The sequence below is a fragment of the Bos mutus genome, chromosome 23, assembly GCF_027580195.1.
Source record: "Bos mutus isolate GX-2022 chromosome 23, NWIPB_WYAK_1.1, whole genome shotgun sequence".
In the NCBI taxonomy this organism is placed as follows: domain Eukaryota; kingdom Metazoa; phylum Chordata; class Mammalia; order Artiodactyla; family Bovidae; genus Bos; species Bos mutus.
Genome location: NC_091639.1, coordinates 18,850,876 through 18,877,746, shown reverse-complemented (window position 1 = coordinate 18,877,746; position 26,871 = coordinate 18,850,876). Strand labels below are relative to the sequence as shown.

Below are 26,871 nucleotides of genomic sequence, written 5' to 3'. Positions count from 1 at the left end.
TCACTTGGGTACCTATTATTGAGACCTTCAGTTCAGTTCGGTTCTGTCGCTCAGTCGTGTCTGACTCTTCGCGACCCCGTGAATCTCAGCTCGCCAGGCCTCCCTGTCCATCACCAACTCCCGGAGTTCACTCAGACTCTTAGCCCATGGCTAAACCGTAAACTCAGAAGAGAAGTTGGGTTTGTAATTTCAACAGGAATGGGAATCAAAGACATTTTGTCAGCTTTTAACAGTTACCATCCTGACCTTATACCTGGCTTCGTGGAAAGGCAAAAATACTCGTAATTCACAGTGCACTTCCATGTTTTCTATCAATTGACAATTGGAATCTATTTGAAATGAACACTTTCTCATGGTCAGGGACTGTTCTAAACTCTTTATCTAACCACCCTGAGTGGAACTAGGTGCAAAGGTTTAGGAACTTGCCCCCATACTCAAGTTTTAAAGGGTTCAGGCCAATTTTTAAAAAAACAACGTCCTTATTTGGTATTTGAGTGATTTCCTTTGTGGTTAAATTTGGATTAGGTATCCTGGCCATTGCCCATTGTGAGTGATGTTACACCCCCTGAAGTTAATATCCAGAAACACTGCTCGTGTGCTCTTTATTGATGTCCACGTTCATTGGTGAAGGTGGTGTCCTATTTCCCCATTTGATAGTTACTGTTTTATATTTACTCCTCTACATGTGCCAGCATTCTGTTAACAAGAAAGAGCTCTCCTGTCTCAGCCATTTATTGTTACCTAAACAGTATGGACTCATTTCTTTTCAGTGCTATATAGTTTATTTGTAATTGGAAGATAACTGCTTTACAAGTGTGGGTTCTGCCATACATTAGCACGAATCACCCCTAGGTATACATGTTCCCTCCCTCATGAACTCCCACCTCCCACCCCTCTAGGTTATCACAGAGCACTGGGTTTGAGCTCTCTGCGTCATACACTGCTATTGTTTTTCATGCCTTGTTTCACGCCTTGTTTTATTGAGCACTTACTTTCAAATACAAGATAGTTTCATCTTGTTATTTCCCTATCCCACCCCCAGCTCTGAAATCAGCTCTTTCTCCAAGGATCCCAAGTTACTTTTCATGGGCAATACTAGATGGGTTTCCTATGTGTACACTGCTATTTTCAAGTCTGCTTCTGCCCTTCAGCAAACAGAGCTATGTGTATTATGATGTGTATACTGTATTCTAATACAACCAAATGATCATCAGCCTTTAACTGTTAACTGTTTTCCAACTTCCAAAGGAAATTACTTCCTTTCTTTATGATCATCAGTTGTGAAATATTAGAACTAAGACCCTGATGACAGAAACCAATTATAAATACCACAGTTGACAGAAATCTGAGAAACTGACTAAACAATGTGTGAACTTGGTCTTTCTAATAGCAAGCATTAGGAGATTGAAGATCTGCATGGTTTTATTCTAGGTACTGGAAAAGGTAATTCTGTGCTCTCCCTACTACCACCACTATAAAATATACTAATCATGAACTGGGCTATTTATCCCACTGGGCTGTTTATCACTAATCTGCTTTGCCTTAAAGTTTATTGAGGACTGCTCACTCTTATTTTTCAGTGTGGCCTGTGGTTCATCTGCTTTGAAGTTCCATAATCTTGGAATTGGGTTTTTAAAAAATGTAGCATTTTAGAGCTGAGAATGACCTACAATTTAAGGATTAATCATTAATTTGTCCTTCAGCTCAATACTAGGTTTTAGTTGTAAGGTAATCTTACCTCAAATGGCCCTGTGAGCTTTGCTTTACCTGTTTTCAAAACACACTGAGCTAAGAGTGTTTTCATCCAAGTATTACAGTATGATTACAGACTAAAACTTTTACGAGGCTCGAAATCAAAGAATATAGACAACCCCCGTCCTGCATTCCACTTGATCTCTGGCATTTTCCCCAAAGACTATTTCTTGGCTACTTCTAGTTGTGCTACTTTGAAAATTACTCATTGTTGGACTTCTTCACGGAGCCTTCGGGTGGTCTGTTTCCCATGTGTTTGGTATGTCTGCCCTGTGCTATTAATTTTCCCGTGGCCTTGTTCATCAGATCCACAGAAGCAAATGAAAGGGATCTTCCTTCCTTCAAAACGTGTGCTGTAATCAGTATGTCTTCTCCCACTTTAGCAGGTGACATGTACCTTAAAAGGAAATATTTAAATTTAGTTAACAGTAGTTTTTAAGTGCATCTCATAACAGCCTTATGTTTTTTTCCTAGATAGTTCAAGAATAATAGTAAACTTTCTGTCCTTTCTCATTTGAATGGCAGATCCTGACCCAAGTTCTCTCTTACTGATTCCTTACATGCACACAAGTTTGTTTTCCCATAAACAGGAGTTTTCAACTGCTCCCCAGCCCTGCGGCCCTTCTTTGTTTTTAGGTTTCCTACTTCATATTTATCTGGGGCTAGTGAAAGATTCCCCCAAGCTTTCATTTAATTTGCTTAACTTCCAACATGAGGTAATACTTGCTGTTTGGTTATCAATATTCAGAAGTTACTCAGCTCTAAAATGATTTAAAAACAACTATAAGGAATTAATTGAGGCCCTCTTGGATCTCAGGCAGCTCCTGATGGTGGCCAAAACTTCGGCCACACAGACTTTGAAAGGCCAAAATTATGTTTGGCTTATTAAAGATGCTTTATGGTTGTAATAGCAGTATTTTGGAAGATCATGACGTGCAGTGCCAGGTTGGAAGATCTCTGCTCCTAATAGTCTTGAGGCAAAGCAGGGTCGTCAGACGGTCCTAACCCTCATCACATGGAATAAGGGAAGGACTGCTGAATACATGCCTCAGTGCCCTAGCAGTTCTTTTTGTTCATCTTAATCTCAAAAGACCCTTTGCATTTTAATCTTGTGATTTGCTTACTGCATGCTCATTTCCATAGTAAAGACAGACTAAATGTTAAGTTAGCCTAAGGAAAGATTTAGATTGAAACCTGATGACTGACATGGTTTACACTGACCTCATGTCAAATAACGTTGGCTTTCCCACCCTAACTTCTGCCTCACCTGCCAACAAAAATCATATCTTCTGTAGCTTAGGTGGAAAAATTGTCTTTTTCAACACCACATTTCAAAAGCATCAATTCTTCCAGTGCTCAGCTTTCTTTATGGTCCAACTCTCATCCATACATGACTGCTGGGAAAACCAGAGCTTTGACTAGACGGACCTTTGTCGGCAAAGTGATGTCTCTGCTTTTTAGTATGCTGTCTAGGTTGGTCATAGCTTTTCTTCCAAGGAGCAAGCTGTGGCTGCAGTCACCATCTGCAGTGACTTTGGAGCCCAAGAAAATAAAGCCTGTCACTGTTTCCATTGTTTCCCCATCTATTTGCCATGAAGTGATGGGACTGGATGCAATGATCTTAGTTTTTTGAATGTTGAGTGTCAAGCCAGGTTTTCACTCTCCTCTTTCACCAGGAGACTCTAGTTCATCTACGCTTTCTGCCATAAGGGTGGTGGTATCTGCATATCTGAGGTTACTGATATTTCTCCCAGCAATCTGATTCCAGCTTGAGCTTCATGCAGGCTGGCATTTCACATGATGTACTCTGCATATAAGTTAAATAAACAGGGTGACAATATACAGCCTTGATGTGCTCCTTTCCCAATTTGAAACCAATCTGTTGTTCTGTGTCCAGTTCTAACTGTTGCTTTTCGACCTGCATGAAGATTTCTCAGGAGACAGATGAGGTGTTCTGGTATTCCCATCTCTTGCAGAATCTTCCATAGTTCATTGTGAACCACACAAAGGCTTTGGCGTAGTCAATACAGCAGAAGTAGGTGTTTTTCTGGAATTCTCTAGCTTTTTCTGTGATCCAGTGGATGTTGGCAATTTGATCTCTGGTTCCTCTACCTTTTCTAACACCAGCTTGAACATCTGGAAGTTCTCGGTCCACATATTGTTGAAGCCTGGATTTGAATTTTCAGCATTACTTTGCTATTGTGTGAGATGAATGCAATTGTGTGGTAGTTTGAGCACTCTTTGGCATTGCCTTTCTGGAATTGGGATGAAAACTGACCTTTTCCAGTCCTGTGGCCATTGCTGAGTTTTCCAGATTTGCTGGCATATTGAGTGCAGCACTTTCACAGCATCTTTTAGGATTTGAAATAGCTCAGCTGGAATTTCATCACCTCCACTAGCTTTGTTCATAGTGATGCTTCCTAAGGTCTACTTGACTTCCCTTTATCACTGATTATATATCCCTGATTATTTATATTATTATTACTAATATATATTGTACTTAGAAATCCTTTTAGTTCTAGATTCTAAAACCATGGAATGTTTTTAAGGCAAATCTGTAGCTGCACTTAAGGATGACCAGCTAAGGGCAACTCCTGCTTTATTTCTGTTATAAATGTGTGTAGTCTCAGTTGTTTGAAATGAGTTATCACATTGAAAAAAGTTATTTGGGGTACAGTTTGTATACGTACGTTATGTTCATATCAACACTGACTCCGGATATACCCCTTTCTGTGCACAGCAGAGCAAGCGATGATATGACATCCACTAAGGTGGCTATCATGCCGCCATGGAGAGTGCCCATTTTATTGGCATGCTGCTCTTCCACTTTCATTTCACAAATCAGTTTCCCAGGGGCAGCAGAAACGAGAGTCACCTAAGTGTTAAAAAAATTTTTTTTGAATATTTGGTGGTATTAAGAAAAGCACAAACAGCTCTACCAAGAACTATCATTGGATTAAACCAAGCCACCCCCAAAAGTTGATTCAGAAACTGAAAATGAAGTTACCAGTCTCTCTTGATAGAAATGAACTCTGGAGTAAATTGTTTTGAAATAAAAAGGAATATTTAGGGGAAAACAGGAGTAGTTTTTCTTAATCTCCACTACTCTGCATAAATCAAACATTCCATCTGAGCTTCTGAACTCTATGTACAGCAACCTGGCATCTCTTAATGTCTTCTCAGAAATTCTGCACTAAGTCAGGTGGTCCTTGTGATCTGATAGTCCATTGTAGTTTTAATTTGGATGTTCCCTAGTTATTGCACAAAGTAATTTTCAGAATGACTTCATGATGAATGGTTTAAAACAATGTTTAAAATAGGCTGAAAGAAATTCAATACAGGATGAGAACAAGCTTATACCACAAACCTATTTTAGTGTAAAAAAAGTTTAATAGAATCCAGCAAAGTTAAATTGCTGCTTTTAAGGTCCTGCCCCATTTATAGTATCATTATGAAAAAAATTACATAAAAGATAAAATGTGGAACAATGAATTTAGAATGTTATATCAAACATCTTTAGAAAGGAAACAAAAATAACAGAAATGTGTTTCTTATATCCTATTCAATTTACTAGGAAAAAACACCATAGATATCTAACATTTAGAAGTCAGAACTGAACTGTGGATGGAATGCGTTGCATCCAGTGCAGTAATTCTTGCTGTCACTAGAGGTTTTCAGACAGAATATGGATGCCTGTGTGAGGCGTCTGCTGTATTTGGGGGAGGAAGGGGTGTCTCCTGCATTAAACGATTCGATTCTCGGTAACTACCATTTATTGAGCACTTTCGTAAGCCAGGCACTGTGCCAGTCTGTCCATGCACTATGTAATAAGGGAGAGATGGTTTCCATTTCGTAGTAATTTAAATTCAGACTGGTTTACTCTCAAGATCACCAAGGATATGACAGAATTGAGATTCAGGTCTAAGTCTATTCACCTCCCAATCTCCCTTGTTGCTAACTGTAGAATCTCTAGATATATACAGTGGCTTTTATGCTCCCACCAGGAAGGCATTTTGGAACTTCACAAACTAACTTGAGTTGTTTGCTGTTGTTTATCCTCTACAAGGCCCTGATATAAAACAGAAACAGAACCATAAAATACAAACCATTCTAAATAATATGTTTTGCTTAACAGGTAAATCAATGGAAAAGTGAATGTCAGAATGGGATCATTATCATTCAATAAATGATCTAGCCATAAGATGTCCTCATTAACTAATAATGCACACCAAGGAGACCCAAGATATAAACTCACCTTACTAGGGCATTTACTAGACTCTTTGAAGCACTGCAATCTAAAGATGAACAAGATCAAATCTCTGCTCTTAAGGGGTTTCCAGTCTATAGGAACAATACATGCACACTGCAGTACAGTGACTGACTGCCGAGAGGATAAATACAGGTTGCTGGAAGTAAGGATCTTACTCATCCAAGTATGTTTTCAGGGAAGAGACATTAGAAAGGCATCTGTGAAATTATTTACACATTGAAGGATGGGCAGAATTTAGCCAGGTAAAGACAGTTTGAAAAAGCTAGGCAGTTCAGGAAAGCCTCATCGTCACCAAAGGTGGGTGCGTGTGTGTGTGTGCATTTTCAGTCACGTCTGACTTTTTGCAAGCCCTACGGATTGTAGCCCGTCAGGCTCCTCTGTCCATGGGATTTTGCAGGCAAGTATACTGGAGTGGGTTGCCATTTCCTTCTCCAAGTCACCAAAGATAGTTTAGTATAATTTCAAGGTACAATGTATTTAATAGAGCTCAGTTCTTAGTGTTCCATATGATTATCTAACTTTGGCTGGGATGACAAAAAGTAAAACAAATGTCAATTTCACTTTCTACTGAAGAATACTGATTTTAATACTGACCTTCTCCCCCAGCCTGGTGGCGCAGATGGTTAAGAATCTGCCTGCCCAGAGGAACCAGATAACAAACTGCCAACATTCACTGGCTCATAGAGAAAGCAAGAGAATTCCAGAGAAAACATATACTTCTGCTTCACTGACCACACTAAAGCCTTTATTGTGACAATAAACTGTGGAAAATTCTTAAAGAGATGGGAATACCAGACCACCTCATTTGTCTCCTGAGAAACCTGTATGCAGGTCAGGCAGCAACAGTTAGAACTGGACATGGAACAACAGACTGATTGAAAATTGGGAAAGGAGTACAACAAGGTTGTATATTGTCAAGTTTGTAACTTTTGACTCCTTCACTTTTTGTCCACCACCCACTCCTGTCTCTGGCAATCACCAACTGTTCTCTGTATCTCTGAGCTCTGTTTGTCTTTTGTTTTTCTTAGTTCTACATAAAGGGAGATCATATGGAAAATAAAAAGAATCTACCTGCAATGCAGGAGATCCTGGTTCGATCCCTGGGTTGGGAAGATCCTCTGGAGAAGGAAATGGCAGCCCAGTCCAGTATTCTTGCCTGGAGAATTCCATGGATAAAGGAGCCTGGCAGGCCACAAGTCCATGGGGTTGCCAAGAGTCGGACATGACTGAGCGACTAAACCCACCCACCCAACGTGAAAGGCCAAAGGCTATACTAAGATACAAAATTGGCTGAAAATGTATACTGGAATAGAGATACTCTTGCACTGGTCACTCTGATATGACAGAGAAATACTTTTATGTGTTACCAATTTTTTTTTTTTTTCCAGCCCTGTTGCACAGCCTGTGGGATCCTAGTTCCAACCTGGGACTGAACCCAGGCCCTCAGGAGTGAAAATAGAGTCCCAACCATTGGACCATCAGGGAATCCCTAGTGTTACCAGTTCTTGTCTCCCCAAGTAGAGTAAGTAAACCAATGGAAGATAACAACGAAGACTGATTCTTCTTTCGAATCAGAAGACTGATTCGCTACCCAACTTCCCAGAACTAAGAAACATGTCTTGTGGGGAGAAACCAATAACTACCTCTCTGTTGACAAATGGGGCTGAGGAGAGGACACTGTTTCAAAAAAAACAGATTTCGGTTTCAGTCATGATACAGGCTGTAGGGAGCACATGTATTTCTTTGGTTATTAACTGTAGCTAACTTTGTGTTAGAGACCATGCTCAGAAATGTATATGCATGTCTTACAGGCACTGAGACACCGTCTCAGTCCTCACAAATCTTTCAAGTAGACAGTGTTTTGGTCTCCACTGGACTCAGGTCCACTAAGTAAACCTGCCTCCCCTGAGTTACTTGAAAAGAACACTGAAAGATAAAGGTAAAAATGGAGGCAGTGAGAGACTACTTTTTGGGGCTCCAAAATCCCAGCAAATGGTGACTGCAGCCGTGAAATTAACAGATACTTGCTCCTTGGAAGAAAAGCTATGACCAACCTAGACAGCATTTTAAAAAGCAGAGACATTACTTTGCCAACAAAGGACAGTCTAGTCAAGGCTATGGTTTTTCCAGTAGTCATGTATGGATGTGAGAGCTGGACTATAAAGAAAGCTAAGTGCCGAAGAATTGATGCTTTTGAACTGTGGTGCTGGAGAAGACTCTTGAGAGTCCCTTGGACTGCAAGGAGATCCAACCAGTTAATCCTAAAGGAAGTCAGTCCTGAATATTCATTGGAAGGACTGATGCTGAAGCTGAAACTCCAATACTTTGGCCACCTGATCTGAAGAACTGACTCATTTGAAAAGACCCTGATGCTGGGAAATATCGAAGGCAGGAGGAGAAGGGGACGACAGAGGATGAGATGGTTGGATGGCATCACCAACTCAATGGACATGAGTTTGAGTAAACTCTGGGAGTTGGTGATGGACAGGGAGGCCTGGTGTGCTGCAGTCCATGGGGTCGCAAAGAGTTGGACACGACTGAGCGACTAAACTGGCTGAGGAACCAGTAGAGACTATCAGAGAAGACCAAAAACAAAAGTTAACAAATGGGTGCCATGGGAGGCAAACAAAGCCCTAGGGAAGAGTTCAGAAGAATTTAAATATTCCCTGAAGATTTAACCAGCTGAAGTACCATTTCACTCATGTTCATTGGCAGGGTGGTGATGGTGATGAGAGATGTGCTAAGCAGGATTATAAGCAGTATTTTTCCCCAAAGGCTGGTAAATGGCAGATTTTATCGAATCATTCTAGAATGCCTACAAAGGTAGATGCTATGAAAGTCTGTATTCACAATAATCACGTTGGCAAGGTTTCTCTCAATTACAGCTCCCTGCTGCCTTCAACCTGGAAAAGAGGGGCTAATAGGGAAAGACCTTCCTCACCACCTATAGACTGAGGACTGGGGTGATGTCTCTTCACTCCTCTAGATCTCCTCTCAAGAGGGAAAGCACAAACTTGGGGAGAATTTTTGCAGCTAATCTAGTTTGGTATATAGAACTGGAATAGAGTCATTCCCAGGAAGGAGTGATGCCATGCAGGAATGTAAATATGATGAGCCCATTATGATAAAATCACAAATCCAACAGCAACAAAGTCTAAATAATCTGTTCCCCGAGCAACAGTAGTCTAAGTATACCTGTTGGCATATCACGTTGATAAACTTTAAGTAATAACACTGTCCTTTTGTGGTAGAGCCAAAGCTTCAAAGTTTTTCGAGTAAGTGTAAGGTCTATTCTTACTTTCCTAACCACTTCTATAGTCTTCAAAGGCTACTTACTGTTCTCAACCCTGTATGTCCTCGGGTTCAGTCTTAAATCCTTAATGCTTCTCTCTAGTCTGTGCTGTTCCTCTTGAGACAGCTCATTCACCTATACTTTACCTCTCATTTCCACAAGGATAACGTGACACAATTTAACCTGGCTTCTGAACTGCCTGCGCTTATTTCTTTGTGTGTTGGATTTCACCTGGTATTTCCAGATCTCACCTGAGACTCTTGAAGTATATACTTTCACATGTGTTATTGTGGGGGTGAGAGTTCCATTGGCAAGTAACTTAAACATCATAAGGTGAAACATGTTTCTTTACTGCAGAACTAGTTGAAAGCTTTCAGATTAAGGCAATGGCACCCCACCCAGTACTCTTGCCTGGAAAATCCCATGGACGGAGGAGCCTGGTAGGCTGCAGTCTATGGGGTCGCTGAGGGTCGGACATGACTGAGGGACTTCGCTTTCACTTTTCACTTTCATGCATTGGAGAAGGAAATGGCAACCCACTCCAGTGTTCTTGCCTGGAGAATCCCAGGGACGGGGGAGCCTGGTGGCCTGCCGTCTATGGGGTCGCACAGAGTCGGACACGACTGAAGCGACTTAGCAGCAGCAGTTGAAAGCTTTAATATATAAAAGGGATGCAATGGCTTTATTCATATGAGGTACACAGAGTAGTCAAATTCAGAGATACAGACTATAGATAGTGGTTGGCAAGGCTGGGGAAAAAAGGGAATGAGAAGTTATTGCCTATATGGTAGAGTTCCAGGTCTGCAAGATGGAAAGAGTTCTGGAGATGGATGGTGGTGATCGTTGTACAACTATGTGAATGCAAAAATTACTACTGAATTGAATACTTTAATATGGTTAAGATGGTGAACTTTATGTTGTGTGTGTGTGCGATCAGTCATGTCCAGCTCTTTGTGACCCCAAAGACTAGCTGGCTGGCTCCTCTGTCTGTGGGGATTCTCCAGGGAAGACTACTGGAGTGGGTTGCCACACCCTCCTCCAGGGGATCTTCCCAACTCAGAGACTGAACCCAGGTCTCCTGCATTGCAGGCAGCTTCTTTACTGTCTGAGCCACCAGGGAAGCCCCATGTGGTAAAATATGTGTATTATACCACAATTCTAAAAACGGGGATACATCCATGTTTTCTGAAATTATTTGGGGACTTTTTTTTTTCCTCCTCAGGGCACATCTGATGGTGTCGGGAGCCACGTTAGGCATTACTGACAAAATGGAGGCACAGCCCCAGACCCGTTTCCTCATTCCGCAGGCATGGTCCCGGGATGAAGGAGTTAGGCCTTGTAATTCTGACTTGTCTTTTCCTCTCCTTGGCTGAGTTGACTGAAAAGGAATATTAAGGTGCTTATTGTTTTTGAGAGGAGCATGAGAAGGCACAAAGCCTTCTGCAGCTGTGCTCAGAGAATAATTTATAAAGTTAATCACTGACATTTGTTCAAGGACTTTTACAAAAAAGTGTTCCAGGGTGAGCACACAGGCCGCAGCTTGAGACCATGGGAGGGATTGCTATCTGAAGCCTATTTATGAGGAAAGTGTTTATGGCAAAGGAGTTTGCTGAATTTAGGGCTTAGGAATAATTAAAATAGAAGCTAAAGATTTAAGGGATGCTGTAATGTTAGCATATTCTTCTATAGCTTATAGAAATTAGGGACTTTAGAGATATTATTAGCTAGAAGCCCTTTCTAAGAAATAGTGAGCTTAGGATACTAGGGGCAAACAGGACTTAAAAAGATAAGAAATAAACTGAGGAATGTGGTATGCAGCCCAGACATTAGCATGAGTTACAGTATTCACAAGGACACATGAGAAAAAGTAGATAAGAGAATTGCTGAGGCAGAAACTCCTTTTGAGGGGCAACAATGATTTATGGAGACAACAAATCTGGGTCAGTGGGAACTGAAAATATCAAACCTCTGACCTAATGCTTTTGTCAAAGTATAAAAGAGAATCATAAGCTTGAAATAAATAGGCAGTCCAAGAAAACTGAGAGGCTGCCTTAGGTTCTCGCCGACACTGCTCACCCCTTCAGGTTGAATCCCTGGCTGCTGGAGCTGGATTCTGGCATGATGGGACTGTTCCTTGGAACCCACTTTTTTCTTCTCCTCGATGATAAACTCCTGGAGGGTGAGGAATTGTGATGGGGAGTGTGTGGTTTGTGTGTGTGTACATGCACACAGTCGTGTCTGACTCTTTGAGACCCCATAAAATGTAGCCTGTCAGGCTCCTCTTGCCCGTGGAATTTTCTAGGCAAGAATACTGGAGTGGGTTGCCATTTCCTCCTCTAGGGGATCTTCCCAACTGAGGAACCGAACCTGCATCTCCTGCAATGGCAGGTGGATAGTCTACCACTGTGCCACCTGGGAAGTCGATGGGTATTTCTTTATAATCTCATAGTACTTTGTTGACTGATTTAAAAGTGATCTTATAGCAAGATCAGGACTTTATTTTGAGTGTTAGTCTTTCTGTATCAATGCTTTATAAAAGATAGGTTTTGTGGGTGTTTATAAACACTGATAAAACAGAGGGTTTTTTTACAAAGAGGACAGGCTAAAATAAAGAAGTGCAATGTATGATCTCATGCATTGACTTGACATCTATACCAGAACTAATTTTCAATTTGCTTTCTTCAACAGATCATTTGTAGAGGGACAAAAAGTCACCATCAATTATCAGATTCTATATGCTATCTCCAAACAACTGTCCAAAAAACAATATTTGGAATTGGAATATTATCAGCCAGATTTTCCAGTGTTTTTGTATTTGATTCATTGACTTTGTGGGAGTGGGTAATGGGGCAGACTTGACACAATAGTTCTGTACACCTCACTTGCTTCTTACACCCAGAAACATTATTCCTTCTAGTCTTCACAAAAGCAATGGGGAAAGAGGACAAGTGTGTCTGAGAGACCGTGTACATCTTTTACTCCAGTTTAATTTTAACAGTAATCTTGCATTTTAAAATCCTGTACTTAGAAGAGCATTTCTTGCCTTGAAGAATATCTGGTGTCATATTTAAATCACCAAAGGGACAATTTTTTGAAGTAAAATGATTTTATCAGTCAAGATCCCGTAAGGTACAAAAACTACACTTCTTTTATTAAGAAAGAGACTTTAGAGAATTACTAACCAGAGATTTAGAGAAAGAAATCATATGATTTGAACAGCCAACTCTAAGTCCAGTGCAAAGACATGGTTTATATGTATATAGCAATGGCAACCTACTCCAGTACTCTTGTCTGGAGAATCCCATGGACACAGGAGCCTAGTAGGGTGCAGTCCGTGGGGTCGCTGAGAGTCAGACATGACTGAGTGACTTCACTTTCACTTTTCACTTTAATGCATTGGAGAAGGAAATGGCAACCCACTCCAGTATTCTTGCCTGGAGAATCCCAGGGATGGCGGAGCCTGGTGGGCTGCCGTCTATGGGGTCGCACAGAGTCGGACATGACTGAAGCGACTTAGCAGCAGCAGCAGCAGCAGAATAAGAGTAGCAATTTATCTAGTTTTGACCTAGGTCAAAGTGAATGATTAAGAGCATGGTTTAAAGTCAAGTTTTCAAAGTCTCAGCGCTTCTGACGTTTGGACTGGGCCATTCTCTGCTGTGGGGACGGGGGAGGGAATCTGTGCACTGGGCATGTTTGGCAGCACCCCTTCACTCTCTCTCACCACCCCCAATTGAGAACCGCCGGTCTAGATCCCATTATCTTAAAACTCACTGTAAAAGAAACCATGTTCATGACTAGATTTACAGATCACTATGCATAAACCTCACCCCACTCCAGTACTCTTGCCTGGAAAGTCCCATGGACGGAGGAGCCTGGTGGGCTGCCGTCTACGGGTCGCACAGAGTCGGACACCACTGAGCGACTTCACTTTCACTTTCATACACTGGAGAAGGAAATGGCAACCCACTCCAGTGTTCTTGCCTGGAGAATCCCAGGGATGGGGGAGCCTGGTGGGCTGCCATCTATGGGGTCGCACAGAGTCGGACACAACTGAAGCGACTTAGCAGTAGCAGCATGCATAAACCTATTTAGCCTGAGCAAATCTGCCCACACGAAACAACTGCAAAATCCATTTTTGATCAAATTAACACACAAAGCACCTACCATGATACCAATCTGTGCAGTTAATATGATAGTCACCTGTCAGTAGTGAGCACTTGAAACACAGCTAGTATGAACTGAGATATGCTCTACAGTTCACACGAGATTGCAAAGTACAGAAAGTTAGCCCTCTTTGTATTGACTACGTTAAAATATTTTTGATATGTTAAACTATTTTACTAAAATTAATTTAACATTTCTTTTTAATTATACAATGTTGTGATTATAAAATTATTATAAAACACCTCCTTTCTAAGGCGGTCGTGAAGCCCTAAAGGGGGAACTTTTCCCCCACTTAACACTCCTCCTAGTTTACTTTATAAATCCCAGCAGGAAAAACGAAGATTTTATCAGCAACAAGCTAAGATACCTCCGCAACTCAACCAATGAGACACCACCACAAACCCGACTCTTCTCTCCTCCAAGGAACTTGTTCAAAACAGCCCCTCTCGACTGTCTCCTATTCTCTCTATAGAAGAACAGCTGAGGACTTGCCCATGGTTAGCCTCAGTTTGCAAGTCCCAAGGTGTAACTCCTCTGCCATTCCTGAGATAAACCCATTTTGCTGACTTATAAAACGGACAGATCAACGTAGGCACACCTACCACATAACTACTCCATCAAAGCAGTAATCATTACTGCTAGGGTGAGTTTAGGGATTCAATCCAAAAGAATCTAGCCAGAGAACTTATGAAGCGTTCACCCACGAACCAAGAAGGGCGCTTTCTTTCCCTTCGTTAGAAACCGCGCCTTCGCCTCTAATACCTTTTCCAAGTTTCTATCGAAACCGTTAAATTTGCCTGAGTGCGTTAGCCACTCCAGCAGAGTCTTTGCCTTCTTCACCCAGATCATCGTGGACCGTTCGCCGGCTCCCAGGCCCCACTTAAGACTGAGTCTTGGAAGAGCAGGGGAGCCCTGAAGTTCGCAAAAGAACAAGGTCAACAGCCTTCTGGACCCGAAAAGCGTTCCGGGTCCGCCGCCAAGCGCACAACTGTCCCTTCCCCAGCAGCTGGCGCACTGACGTCTAGCACCTCGTCACTGACGTTCAGCCCACGTTGAGACAGCGCACGCATGTGCCGTTTGGCCCTCGCCATCCCGGGCCGACTTTCTTGCTGCGCATGCGCTCTACGGTCTTCCGAGAGGTGAGCGTTTATTTCCCCGCCGGTGGTTGATAGGCTAGCACCGGGGGCGCTGGGCGCCTGTGCAGAGTCTGGCGCCTGACCGTCCCCGCCCTTTCCACCACCCACCCCACCAACTCCGGGCCAGGTTCAAGGTGCAGTGAACTTGCGGGGAACCGATGGAGCGGAACAGCGGTCCGGAGGCTGGGCCGGAGGCGGAGCTAGAGGAGGGGGAGCCCGAGGTTAAGAAGCGGAAACTCATGTGTGTGGAGTTTGCTTCGGTCGCGAGTTGTGACGCCGCTGTGGCTCAGTGCTACCTGGCCGAGAACGACTGGGAGATGGAAGTAAGCTTTCGCTACTTCTCTCTTGCCGGCTCTTCACTTTGGTGATGTAGGCGTACCTCCCATCCCTGTGTTTTTGTTTTGCAGAGAGCGCTGAACTCCTACTTCGAGCCGGCCGTGGAGGAGAGCGCTTCAGAAAGCCGTCCCGAGTCCGTCTCTGAGCCCGGGTCCTGGTGAGTGACGACGGGCCGGGGACCCGTTCGGGCGGAGGCGGTCGGGTACCAGGTTGCGTTGGGCATGCGGGACCTGCCATCGAGTTAGGCGGCGGGTCTGCGCAGAGACGGGCCTCGGGTCTGAGTAGCCGGAGAAGAAGGGTTGGTGGAGATGAGATCTGCCCCAGCCGCGGGGCTCACGCTTCTCCCGAGAAGTCCAGGCTGTGTCACTTCGGATGTACTTTGGAGTCCGAGGGAGAAATACCAGAAATGTAATTTTTTACTCCAGGTGTAGGGAATACGTAAGCGAGCGTTTCGAAATGGATGAGACACAAAATCCTCTACTAAAGAATGGTAGCTTGGTGGTCTCCTTGCGTCCTGTTGTTTGTTTACTCTCTGCTGGCCGGCCAGGATAATGGTTTTTATAAAATGCACATCCGCCTCTGTTATTCCAGTGCTCCCTCCCCAATTCCTGCACTTCTGCTCTTAAAGTCTGTGTGCCTTACAGGTTTCCCCACGGTTTGACCACTGCCTGTTCTTTCTGGGTTCGTCTCTTGTCACGCTCTCTTTCCTACCCCACAAAACTTCCAGGCATGTCAGTCAGTCGGTTCAGTCGCTCAGTCGTGTCCAACTCTGCGACCCCATGGACTGCAGCACACCAGGCTTCCCTGTTCATCACCATCTCCCGGAGCTTGTTCAAACTCATGTCCGTCCAGTCGGTGATGCCATCCAACCATCTCATCCTCTGTCGTCCCCTTCTCCTCCTGCCTTCAATCTTTCCCAGCGTCAGTCTTTTCCAGTGAGTCATTTCTTCTTATTACGTGGCCAAAGTATTGGAGTTTCAGCTTTAGCATCAGTCCTTCCAATGAATATTCAGCACTGATTTCCTTTAGGATTAACTGGTTGGATCTCCTTTCAGTCCAAGGGACTCTCAAGAGTCTTCTCCAACACCACAGTTCAAAAGCATCAGTTCTTAGGCGCTCAACTTTCTTTATGGTCCAACTCTCTCATCCATACATGACTACTGGGAAAACCATAGCTTTGACTAGACAGACCTTGTCGGCAAAGCAATGTCTCTGCATTTTAATATGCTGTTTTGGTTGGTTATAGCTTTTCTTCCAAGGGGCAAGCATCTTTTATTTTCGTGACTGCAGTCACCATGTGCTGTGATTTTGGAGCCCAAGAAAATAGTCTGTCACTGTTTCCATTGTTTCCCCATCTATTTACCATGAAGTGATGGGACTGGATGCCATGGTCTTAGTTTTTTAAATGTTGAGTTTTAAGCCAGCTTTTTCACTCTCCTCTTTTACCTTCATCAAGAGGCTCTTCTGTGCCTCTTCACTTTCTGCCATAAGGGTGGTGTCATCTGAGGTTATTGATATTTCTCCCGACAGTCTTGATTCCAGCTTGTGCTTCATCCAGCCCAGCATTCTCATGATGTACTCTGCATATAAGTTAAATAAGCAGGGTGACAATATGCAGCCTTGACGTGCTCCTTTCCCAATTTGGAACCAGTCTGTTGTTCTATGTCCAGTTCTAACTGTTGCTTCTTGACCTGCATACAGATTTCTCAGGAGGCAGGTAAGGTGGTCTGGTATTCCCATCTCTTGAAGAATTTTCCAGTTTGTTGTGATCCACACAGTCAAAGGCTTTGGCGTAGTCAGTAAAGCTTAAGTAGATGTTTTTCTGGAATTCTCTAGCTTTTTCTATGATCCAACAGATGTTGGCAATTTTATCTCTGATTCCTCTGCCTTTTCTAAATCCAGCATGAACATCTGGAAGTTCATGGTTCACGTACTGTTGAAGCCTGGCTTGGAGAATTTTGAGCATTACTTTGCTATCCTGTGAGATGAGTGCAATTGTGTGGTAGTTTGAGCATTCTTTGGCATTGCCCTTCTTTGGGATTGGGATGAAAACTGACCTTTTCCAGTCCTGTGGTCACTGCTGGGTTTCCCAGATTTGCTGGCATATTGAGTGCAGCACTTTCACAGCATCATCTTTTAGGATTTGAAATAGGTCAACTGGAATTCCATCTCCTCAGCTAGCTTTGTTCATAGGCCCACTTGACTTCATATTCTAGACATGTCCAACTTTTCTCCAGTGGGTCTTTTTTTTCTTGCCTTTCAGCTGTTATAAAGGTATTTATTACCTCTGCCTAGAACCTTTTTCTTCCTCCTTTGTTACTTTTCTTATAATTGTACTAGGGTATATATGTATGTCCTTATCTTTAGGTGTGTGTGTTTGAGCACTCAGTCATGTCCGGTATATATGTATGTCCTTATCTTTAGGTGTGTGTGTTTGCTCACTCAGTCATGTCCAACTCTTTTTGACCCCATGGACTGTAGCCCGCGGGCTTCTCTGTCCATGGGCTTCTCCAGGCAAAAATAGGGAATGGATTGCCCTTTCCTTCTCCAGGGGATCAGTGCATTCAAAATACTTATGCAAATATTTCTGAATAACAAGTAAAGCAGGTAAATGTTAAATAAGTAAAATGTTAACGTTTATTTGTATGAAAGGTGAATAGAATTCTTTTTACTGTTTTCTGAAAGTCTGAAATTATTTCCAAAGAAAGTTTATAGTTAACTTAGAGTGGCGAGCATTTTGCAGTGTATACAAATATTGAATCATTATATTGTGTACCTGAAACTGGTATGATGTTTATATACATTATACTGTGTGGCACAGAAGTGATAGGGTGTCGTCCTCAGTGCATTACATCAGGAGGCACCTGATATGGATTCGTCCCCAATCCTGGTTAATTATATTTCGATTAAAACGAAAAATAGGAGAGGAGTTCCCTGGTGGTCCGGTGGTTAAGACTTGGAGCTTTCACTGCTGTTGCTGGGGTTCAGTCCTTAATTGGGGAGCTAAGATCCTGCCAGCTGCGTGGCAAGGCCATAAAATAAAAAACAATTTTCTAAAAGAAGTTAAAATACTGGCATTAAATACATTAAAATTATAAATACAAAACCCTAGTTCTTAAATTTGTGTGTATTTTATAAATGTTTAGGAGTCACCTTTTAGTAATGTTTGTCCCTCCACTCAAATGTCGAAGCCTTGATGGGAGAGGTGGGGTCAGGCTGGCCTGAGGACTGGAAGCCACACATGTGGTCTCTCCAGCATGGCAGTCACAGAGCAGTCAGACTGCTCTTGTGAGAGCTCAAGGTTCTTGGACAGAGGTTCCAAAAGACTGGAGTGAAAGCTGCAAGGCTTCTAATGTCCAAGCCTCAGAAATCCAAGAATATCCTTTTCACTGTGTTCTGTTGATCAAGTAAGTCACTGAAGCCCAGATTCAAGGAGAAGGATGTTCATTGGACTTCACCTCTCAGTGAGGCAAATAGCAGAATTGTAGCCGTTCCTTATCTGGCACAGTGAAACCATATTTCAAATATGGTTTAAAATGAATCCAAGTAAATGTGGAAATCTTACGTACTCAATCTAATTTGGGGTTGTAGTCTATAAAGTTATTTTAATGACCTATATCATTGAGGGATATCAAGTTGGTTCTAAGTGAGCAGACTTTTGCATAACACAGAATCTAGTTTTCTGTAGTCATCAGACTCTTGGTCTTCCATAGGCAGATAGTCTTAGGACTCTTAAAATGTACTTACCCCTGCCCAACTTCGCAATGAGGAAGACTAAGAATAAATGTGAAATCCAAAATTGATCATGAATTGCAATAAAAATAACGTAAATACAATTTCAGCAAGAGAATTTTACTTACCTGTAAAATGAGGGCTACAAAGATTTGAAAAATGATTTTTAAGTTAATCAGTTTCTAGATTATTTGCAGAGTTGTGTTTCATTCTGCTCTTGCCAGTGTTGACCTAACCAAGGAAGAAACAAATGATTCCATTAGTTCTAAAACCAGCACATCTGAAGATAAAAGTGTTCAGCAAGAAGATGGCAGTGTATTCTCTTTTATTACCTGGAATATTGATGGATTGGACATGAACAATCTCCTAGAGAGGGCTCGAGGGGTGTGTTCCTATTTAACTTTGTAAGTATTATTACATCTGTTTCATGATAGTGTGATAATGTGTCTTACCTGCCTACAAGGAGGGTAGTAGATCAAGGTTATGGGCTTTGCAATTGGTCCTAACTTCAAAGTCCAGCTCTCAGAGGAAATATCAGAAAGAATCAGGAGTGATTGCCTCTGGGAGCAGGACGGTGGGTTGGGGTTCAGAGGGAACACTAACTTTTGTTTGAAGCCTTCTGGTACTGTTTTACTTACTAAATTTGTTATATAATTATTACTGTGAAAAGAAAATTGCCAGTGTGATCCGAATCTGATCCACACACTGGCTCTGTGACCTTGTGGAACCACTTGAGAGCCACTTCAATTCTCTGGAGCTCGGAGCTCCATTTTCTTCATCATGGATAATAACTGTTTCAAGAGGACAGAAAGAGACAACTCTTCAGGCATCTATTAGAGTATAAGACAATTGGAAGCTCTTAATATTACTGGGTGTCTACTGTCAGTGATTCCAGTTCTTCTGACTTTAAAGGGTTGTCATATATATGTTGTTTTTTTTTAATTTGACCTTTACAGTATTATGTGTTAAGTAACACAGATCTTTCTCATTTTATAGTTATCAAAGATCAATGTAAACATCAAATAGTAGGTGTCCTAGAGGACTATAATTCTGTGTTTCTTTTATGCTGTAATATTTTCCTAATAGGTAGCTGCAAATGGTATACCTGGTACTGGTACTTATCATGAATTGATGTGTTTAATTAGGTACAGCCCTGATGTGATATTTCTACAGGAAGTCATTCCCCCATATTATGCCTACATAAAGAAGAAAGCAAGTAGTTACAAGATTATTACAGGTAACAATTTTTCTGTTATTTAACTTGTCTTTTTTTTGAAAAACAAGTCAAGGAGAGAGATAAATCAAAGTTAAACAATTGGAACATAGCGGGGAAAAGCACAAATAAAGTAAGCTTGAGAAAAAGAAGTCACACTCCCTGATACTAAAAAAATCATAGGAGAAGATGTTATATATGTGAAGAAGAGGTTAAAATGGATGATTTTTCAGAAAAATGTAAATTGCCAAAATTTAAGGCATGGATTAGCTTTTTGGTGAAATCAGATTGTTAGAAAATGTTCAGGTGTGATGATCTCATTGTGGTTATGTTTTTCAAAGAGTCTTTACCAATTTCTTTTTATTTATTTTTGTTCTTTTTCTACCTTTTTGCTCTTAATATTTAAGTTTTTGACTTTTCATCTATTTTGTTTTTATTTAAGTGCATTTAGTGTACCACTTTGGCTTCATTTCATGATTTTTGGCTAAATCTCATGTTTTCTTTGACTTTCACTTTTGCCTAGTATATGATTTCAATTTTGATTTACTTTTTAATCCGGAATTGCTGAAGGGAGAATTCTCTTTGTCTTTCTCTCTTTTTGTGGGACAACTTTTCTGCATTCTCTTGGGGATTCCTTTTGCCTGTGTTCTGTTATCTTGTTTTCTGAATCCCACGCTTTGTCCCTTCTTGCCTTACTTCCTCATTTTGTTGGAGCACATTCCTCTAGTGACTTCTAAGAAGTAGCAGAGGGGAGTGAAGTGTTGAATCCCATCCTGTTTGCATGTGCCAGTATTTTATCCTCAGAGTTCTTTGATAGTTTAACTGGACGTAGATTTCTGGGTAGAAAGTCATTTTCCTGCAGAATTTTGAAAGCCTGATTTCAGTATTTTCTGGTTTCCATTATTGATGATCTTAAGTCTGATGCCATTCTAATTCCTGTTCAGGAAACTTTGAGCCTCTTCTTTCTAAATCCAGTGTATTTGTCATTTATTATGCTTAACACTTTGTAGGACTTTTCAATCTGGAGGTTCATAACCTTCGGTTCTAGAAAACTCTTTTTTCTCTCTCTCCATCCCTCCCTCCGTCTCCCTCCTCCTTTCCTTAGGCTGCGTTGCCCAGCTGCTGTCTTCCTAGTCTGCTGCCCTCCTCCCTGCCCCTCCCTCTCCAGCTCTTCCTCCCATCTGTCCCTTTTCTTCTTTTCCTGGTTTCCCTCTATTCTGATAAACCAGTCACCCCTTCTCCATCTGCTTTGTTTTCTGAAAAACTTGGAAGCTTTTATTCACTGCCCCTCCACTTCTGTTCTCTTTTCTTCTTGCAAGTTTTTACTTTCTAAATTTTTTATTCACTTACTGTGATTTTTCTGGTGCTTTCAGAGTTAAAAGTAACTTCCTATCAAGTTGCCTCAATTTGTCTCATACTCTTGCCTTTCAAAATTTTTTCAGATTTTTATATTTGGTATTAGCACTTTTAACTGTTTGGGGCATTTATGTAAATTCATTTTTATTTTTGTATTTCTTCATATTTCCAGCTACATTTTTGTATTTCTTCCATACTTCAATTATGTCGGGACTTGGTTGGCCATCTTCAACTATTCTGAAGTAATAGTTTACTCTTAACATGTAGATCCATTTAAAATCTGTACCTGTTTGTTAAAATAGGATTTTTAGTAGGGGAACTTGGGGTAAACTGCAAATACCCCTGACCTCTCAGCCTACATTCTTTTCCACAAATACCTGAAGGTCGTGAAGAAGGATATTTCACAGCTATAATGTTGAAGAAATCGAGAGTGAAGTTTAAAAGCCAAGAAATTATTCCTTTTCCAAATACGCAAATGATGAGAAACCTTTTGTGTGTTCATGTAAGTAATTTTTTTTAATTGACTTAAAAAGAAGAATGAACTAATTTTTTCACAGCTCCCTGATGATGGCTTTAAAAAAAATAAAACATTGTATTTAGAGAAATATTTACTCCTCACTTACAGATTCTTTTAAATAGTCTTAAAGAACTTTATAAATTAAATTTTTAGACACATTTCAAATATAAACAAATTAGCAAAAATAAGATCCTTGATTCATTGATATTTTCTTAATATATGAGTTTGCTAACATTCCACATTTGCTTTCTAGTTTTTTTTTTAAATTAAATGCACTGTAATTGGTACTGTGTTGCGTTCTGTGAGTCTTTCAAAAATTAGTCAAATAGGTCTTGCTCTCATAGAATTCCCATATTAGCAGGGGAGAGATTATATGTATAGTAACTAAAACAAAGGAAAGGCATAAATGCTGTAGGAGAGCTGTAATCATGTGCCTTGAAAGCTTAGAGAAAGAAGAGATGACTTTCAGCCGCATTGTTTAGTGACGGTTTCATGAGGGAAGTTGTATTTGAATTGGGCCCTGAAAAATATGTAAAATATAGACATTAAGAACAGTGCTGGTGGCAGAACCACCATGAGCAAACTTGTATAAATTGCCAATAGCAGAGTATGTTTATATGAAAGAGGGCATGTATAGCTCGAAATGAGCATCTATTCAGTTGAGTGTAGAGAGTACAAAGAGGGGTAGTGTGATGAGAGGCTAGTAAAGTAGGTTGAATCCAGATGATAAGAGATCATGAATGCCCAGTATGAAAGAATTTGGACTTGATTCTGCGGGCAATTAGTTGAAATATTGACAGGTCTTACATTGTTGGTATCTTCATTGTAAATGGTATGTGATTCTCATTCATTCATTCATCATTTAACTGACATTATTTGGAATTACCTATGTGCCCAGCTCTCGATACTATAGTAGAAAATAAAAGAGCCTTCTTTGCTTTGAAATGATTCAACAGCTTTGTAGGAGAGAGGTAATTGTGCTGCAATTTAATCTGCGGGACCTCATGAACAGTCTACAGTGTGCTGTAGGAGGATAGAAGAGGGAGCCACCGAGACCTGGGACATTGGGAAAGGGCTCACAGTGGAGTGGACATTGGGGTTAGGTCTTGCAGTATTAGTGGATACTTGCTCAGTATTCTTTGGGAGTCTTCTTTGACCTTTTAGAGATAAGCCCAGTGCTAATGATACAGTTTCACTTTAATAAATCTTAATATGTAACCAATCAATTGAATAATTACTGATTCTAGTAACAAAGTTCAGTGTTAATAGTGGATCATTTTCTCAGCTCTCATCATTTATTTATCTTGTTGCAGGTGAGTGTGTCAGGAAATGAACTTTGCCTTATGACTTCTCATTTAGAAAGCACCAGAGGGCACGCTAAGGAACGAATGAATCAGTTGAAAATGGTTTTAGAGAAAATGCAAGAGGCTCCAGGATCAGCTACAGTTATATTTGCTGGAGATACGAATCTCAGGGATCAAGAAGTGAGTGATGAAGTCAGTTCAGTGTTTATGGGCAGTTTATTGCTGTGGAGATTCCTTTAGATTTCTTGTGTTTTTTTTTTTTTTTTAATTTTGTTCGTGGCTGCAGTGAATCTTCGTTGTGGCACGTGGGGTCTTTAGTTGCAGCATGCAAACTCTTAGTTGAGGCATGTGGGATCTAGTTCCCTGACCAGGGATCACACAGGGGTCTCCTGCATTGGGAGCGCAGAGTCTTCGCCACTGGACCACCAGGGAAGTCCCCTACGTGTCTTTTGACTAAAGCTATTAAAACTAGGACCTTCATTTGTTCATTATTTGTAAGTGGCCTTGCAGATGCAGTTCAGTGAATAATTATTTAGACTGTACTATTTGCCTTGCACAGGGAAGGCAGAGGCAGAAGAGGCTGTTACTTTATTAGTGAAATATATATATATTGCATATGAAAAGGACAACACAAAACAATATATATTGATTAAAAAGAGGGGTGTAGAGAAAATAATATTAGAAGAGTTTAGCAAAGGTCGCTTTAGTTTCAGTTTCTCTAGTTGCAAGGTGAGAAGAACAAAGATTGAACCAGCCTAGTTTTCCCTAACTCTTCCTACTGAGATTTTAAAAACCTTTTTTTTTTAACCTTCATAACATTGGATTTGGCAGTGATTTCTTAGATATGATACCAAAAGCACAGAGAACAAAAGAAAAAATAGATAAGGTAGACTTAATCAGAATTAACTTTTGTGCATTAAAGTATAGTATCAGTGGCGTGAAAGACAACCCATGGAATGATAGAAAATATTTCCAAGTCATATATCTGATGAGTGATTGATATTCAAAATATACAAAGACCTCCTACAGTTTTAAAAAAAACCTCATTAAAAAATGGGTAAAATGCACATGGAATTCTACTCAGTGTTATGTGGCAGCCTGGATGGGAGGCGAGTTTGGGGAAAATGGATACATGTATATGTATGGCTGAATCCCGTCTCTGTTCACCCGAAACTATCACATTGTTAACCGGCCAAATCCCAATACAAAATAAAAAGTTAAAAAGGCAAAAGATTAAGATATTTCTCCAAAGAAGACATACAAATGGCCAATAAGTACTTGAAAAGATGTTTAATATCATTGGTCATGAGAAAAATGCAAATCAAAACCATGATGAGATACCACTTCACAGTCATTAGCATGACTATTATTTAAAAAAAAAAAAGAAAATAACAAGTGTTGGCAGAAATGTGGAGAAATTGGAACCCTATGCCATAGAACTGTAGTGTTAAAGTCATACATTTTATGTATACTTTACCACAATAAAAGTTTCTTTTAAATCCTAGAGTGAATGGGAGGAAAACTTAATGTTGTTAGTAAATTTCAAATAAAACTGCAGATATTTGACATTATTAGATCGTATAAAATGGTATACATCTAAATTTATAGCTTAGAGTAACAGTTTTGCCCTCTCTACACTTACATTCATTTTTTAAAAACTACTAATAACAATAACTGAGGCCATAGGTTTTCAGTCTCCTGGGTTTTATCTGATACCCAAAATTAGGAATTTATTTATGTCAGAAGAGAAAGGGCAAATTTCAGACCTCTCTGGCTCTCTTGATATCTTTATTACCTACTTATTATCATGCAGTAAAATACTTTTATAAAATATCTAGTTGTACCCAGTTTTGCATTTGTGCATCAGCAAATAATCTGGGGCATTCTGATTGGAAAAATTGTACTTAGATGCAGTCATGGTAAAGGCCTTTTTAACTTAAGGGAAAAAAGACTGAAAAGAGTTCTTTGTTTTTCTTTTCAGGTTACCAAATGTGGTGGTTTACCCAACAACATTTTGGATGTCTGGGAGTTTTTGGGCAAACCTAAGCATTGCCAGTATACATGGGATACACAAATGAACTCTAATCTTGGAATAGCTGCTAATTGTAAACTTCGTTTTGATCGAATATTTTTTAGAGCTGCAGCAGAAGGTGGCCACATTATTCCCCAAAGTTTGGACCTGCTTGGGCTGGAAAAACTGGACTGTGGTAGATTTCCCAGTGATCACTGGGGTCTTCTGTGCACCTTAGATGTAATATTGTGAACTGCTTTTCAAATATGAGTTTTAAATGTTTGAAAGGATTTTGTTCTGTGATTATAATTTCAATTATAATTTCTATCTGTCCTGGAAAGGTAGTTTAACAAGGAGGAATTATAAACTGGATCATTGTAACAGAAGGAAAAACTACTGTGATTTTATTTTTTGTATTGTGGCCTCAGATTTCAGAACTAAATCTTAATGTTCATTTAAACTAAAGCATACCTGTGTTGAAAACATGAGGCTTCTTAATGCAAGGTCACAGTGGCTACCAGAGCTTTTAATAGTGCTGGTAGCTGCTGGCTGGATTTCAAGCAGGGCCACATTTTGTCTGTGGACTAGCCTTTATATTAGATTACTTTTTAAAATCAGGTACCAAAATAGTTATATTTTAAATAAGTCTTAAAAAAAAAAAGATTACAGGGTCCTTGGGATTGGATCTCTTAATACTATTTCATAAATCCAGATTATCTGATAGTTATTGTCCATCAGATTTTTTGTCAGTTAACAGTGCCTAATTGGTAAGCTAGAAATGAACTCATGATTTAAAATTCCTTAACTTTAAAAAACTTGTGTTTGTAGTTATGTCGCCGAACAGAGGCAAAGTTAGGCTTGATAATGATTAAAGTCAGTTTTCCAGAGGCATTGGGCTTTTTTTCTAAGAGAAAAATGTGTAAAGAGAAATTCAGGAGGTGAATAAGGAACACTTCTCTGCTTTAAGGAAACATTTTTTTTTCCCCATAAGAGAGTATACTCTAAATAAAGAATTTTGCTCATTTATAGTTTGTTTTAACATGCTTTTGTGCTCATGATGGAATTGAAATCATTACCTGCTTCCTACTTCTGGCTCCACAGCTACTGCAGCTTCACCTTTGTGTGGAAGAAAGCAGCTTTCTACATTACTTCTCACTCTGCCAAGTATTACCAAGAATATATTGACTTCCTCAGTATACAGAGAGGAAAACTGGTGGTAAATAACTGGAAAGAGAAGTGGCAGAACCTTGTTTTCATCAGGAGGGTCAAAATTAACAAGCAAAACACCTGAAAAAAGACACACTGAATGTATACATATGGTTTGTCATAATGGAAAAGAGGTGTATATGTTAATCATTTAAGAAAATGAGAATTAATGCTAATCTTTTAGCATATATTATGGAAGCTATAGTTCATTTTTGTGGGAAAAGGATGTTTGGGGCACAAACTGCTTATTCACTTGAAAGAAGAATTAGGAGAACTCTACCACACTTCATATTACCAAAAAAAAAATCTGGATAAGTGACAGGCTAAATATTAAAAAAAAATGTACTGTGTATTAGATTAAATAATTACCAAATTGTTTTAAAAACTGGAAAGGAATATCATTTCCTTAATATGACTCAGCATCCAAGTTAAATATCCTCCCATTTACTGCTTATAGTGACAATCTAAGAAACAAGTTGGAAGTTAAAAAAACAATAAAACTACTTTTCATCTGCTTTCCATAGGCAATGGTTCTTAATGCAAGAATAAAGACACTACTACTACTCAGTATCTTTTTTTAAT

The 26,871-nt window shown here is 40.3% G+C and overlaps 2 protein-coding genes across 3 annotated transcripts; one reads left to right on the top strand and one right to left on the bottom strand.

Annotated features, from left to right (window-relative positions):
* Positions 1-960: 960 nt before the first annotated feature.
* ACOT13 (acyl-CoA thioesterase 13) lies at positions 961-14,482 on the bottom strand. 2 transcript variants are annotated; one of them, XM_070361065.1, is made up of 4 exons: positions 14,241-14,482; positions 11,391-11,486; positions 4,443-4,627; positions 961-2,149 (listed from the first exon to the last, which is right to left on the bottom strand). In XM_070361065.1, exons 1-4 carry the CDS (start codon positions 14,325-14,327, stop codon positions 1,954-1,956), a joined length of 564 nt encoding a protein of 187 aa, XP_070217166.1. In that variant the 5' UTR covers positions 14,328-14,482; the 3' UTR covers positions 961-1,953. The 2 variants fall into 2 exon arrangements, with proteins under 2 accessions (XP_070217166.1, XP_070217167.1); XM_070361066.1 differs by lacking the exon at positions 11,391-11,486 and having other exon boundaries at positions 14,241-14,473.
* Positions 14,483-14,499: 17 nt separating this feature from the next.
* On the top strand, positions 14,500-25,720 carry TDP2 (tyrosyl-DNA phosphodiesterase 2). Its single transcript, XM_070361064.1, has 8 exons — positions 14,500-14,617; positions 14,742-14,937; positions 15,022-15,107; positions 18,907-19,086; positions 19,828-19,919; positions 21,635-21,753; positions 23,082-23,252; positions 25,054-25,720. The coding sequence occupies exons 2-8, from the start codon at positions 14,773-14,775 to the stop codon at positions 25,333-25,335; spliced, it is 1,095 nt and encodes a 364-aa protein (XP_070217165.1). The 5' UTR covers positions 14,500-14,617; positions 14,742-14,772; the 3' UTR covers positions 25,336-25,720.
* The last annotated feature ends 1,151 nt before the right edge of the window (positions 25,721-26,871 follow it).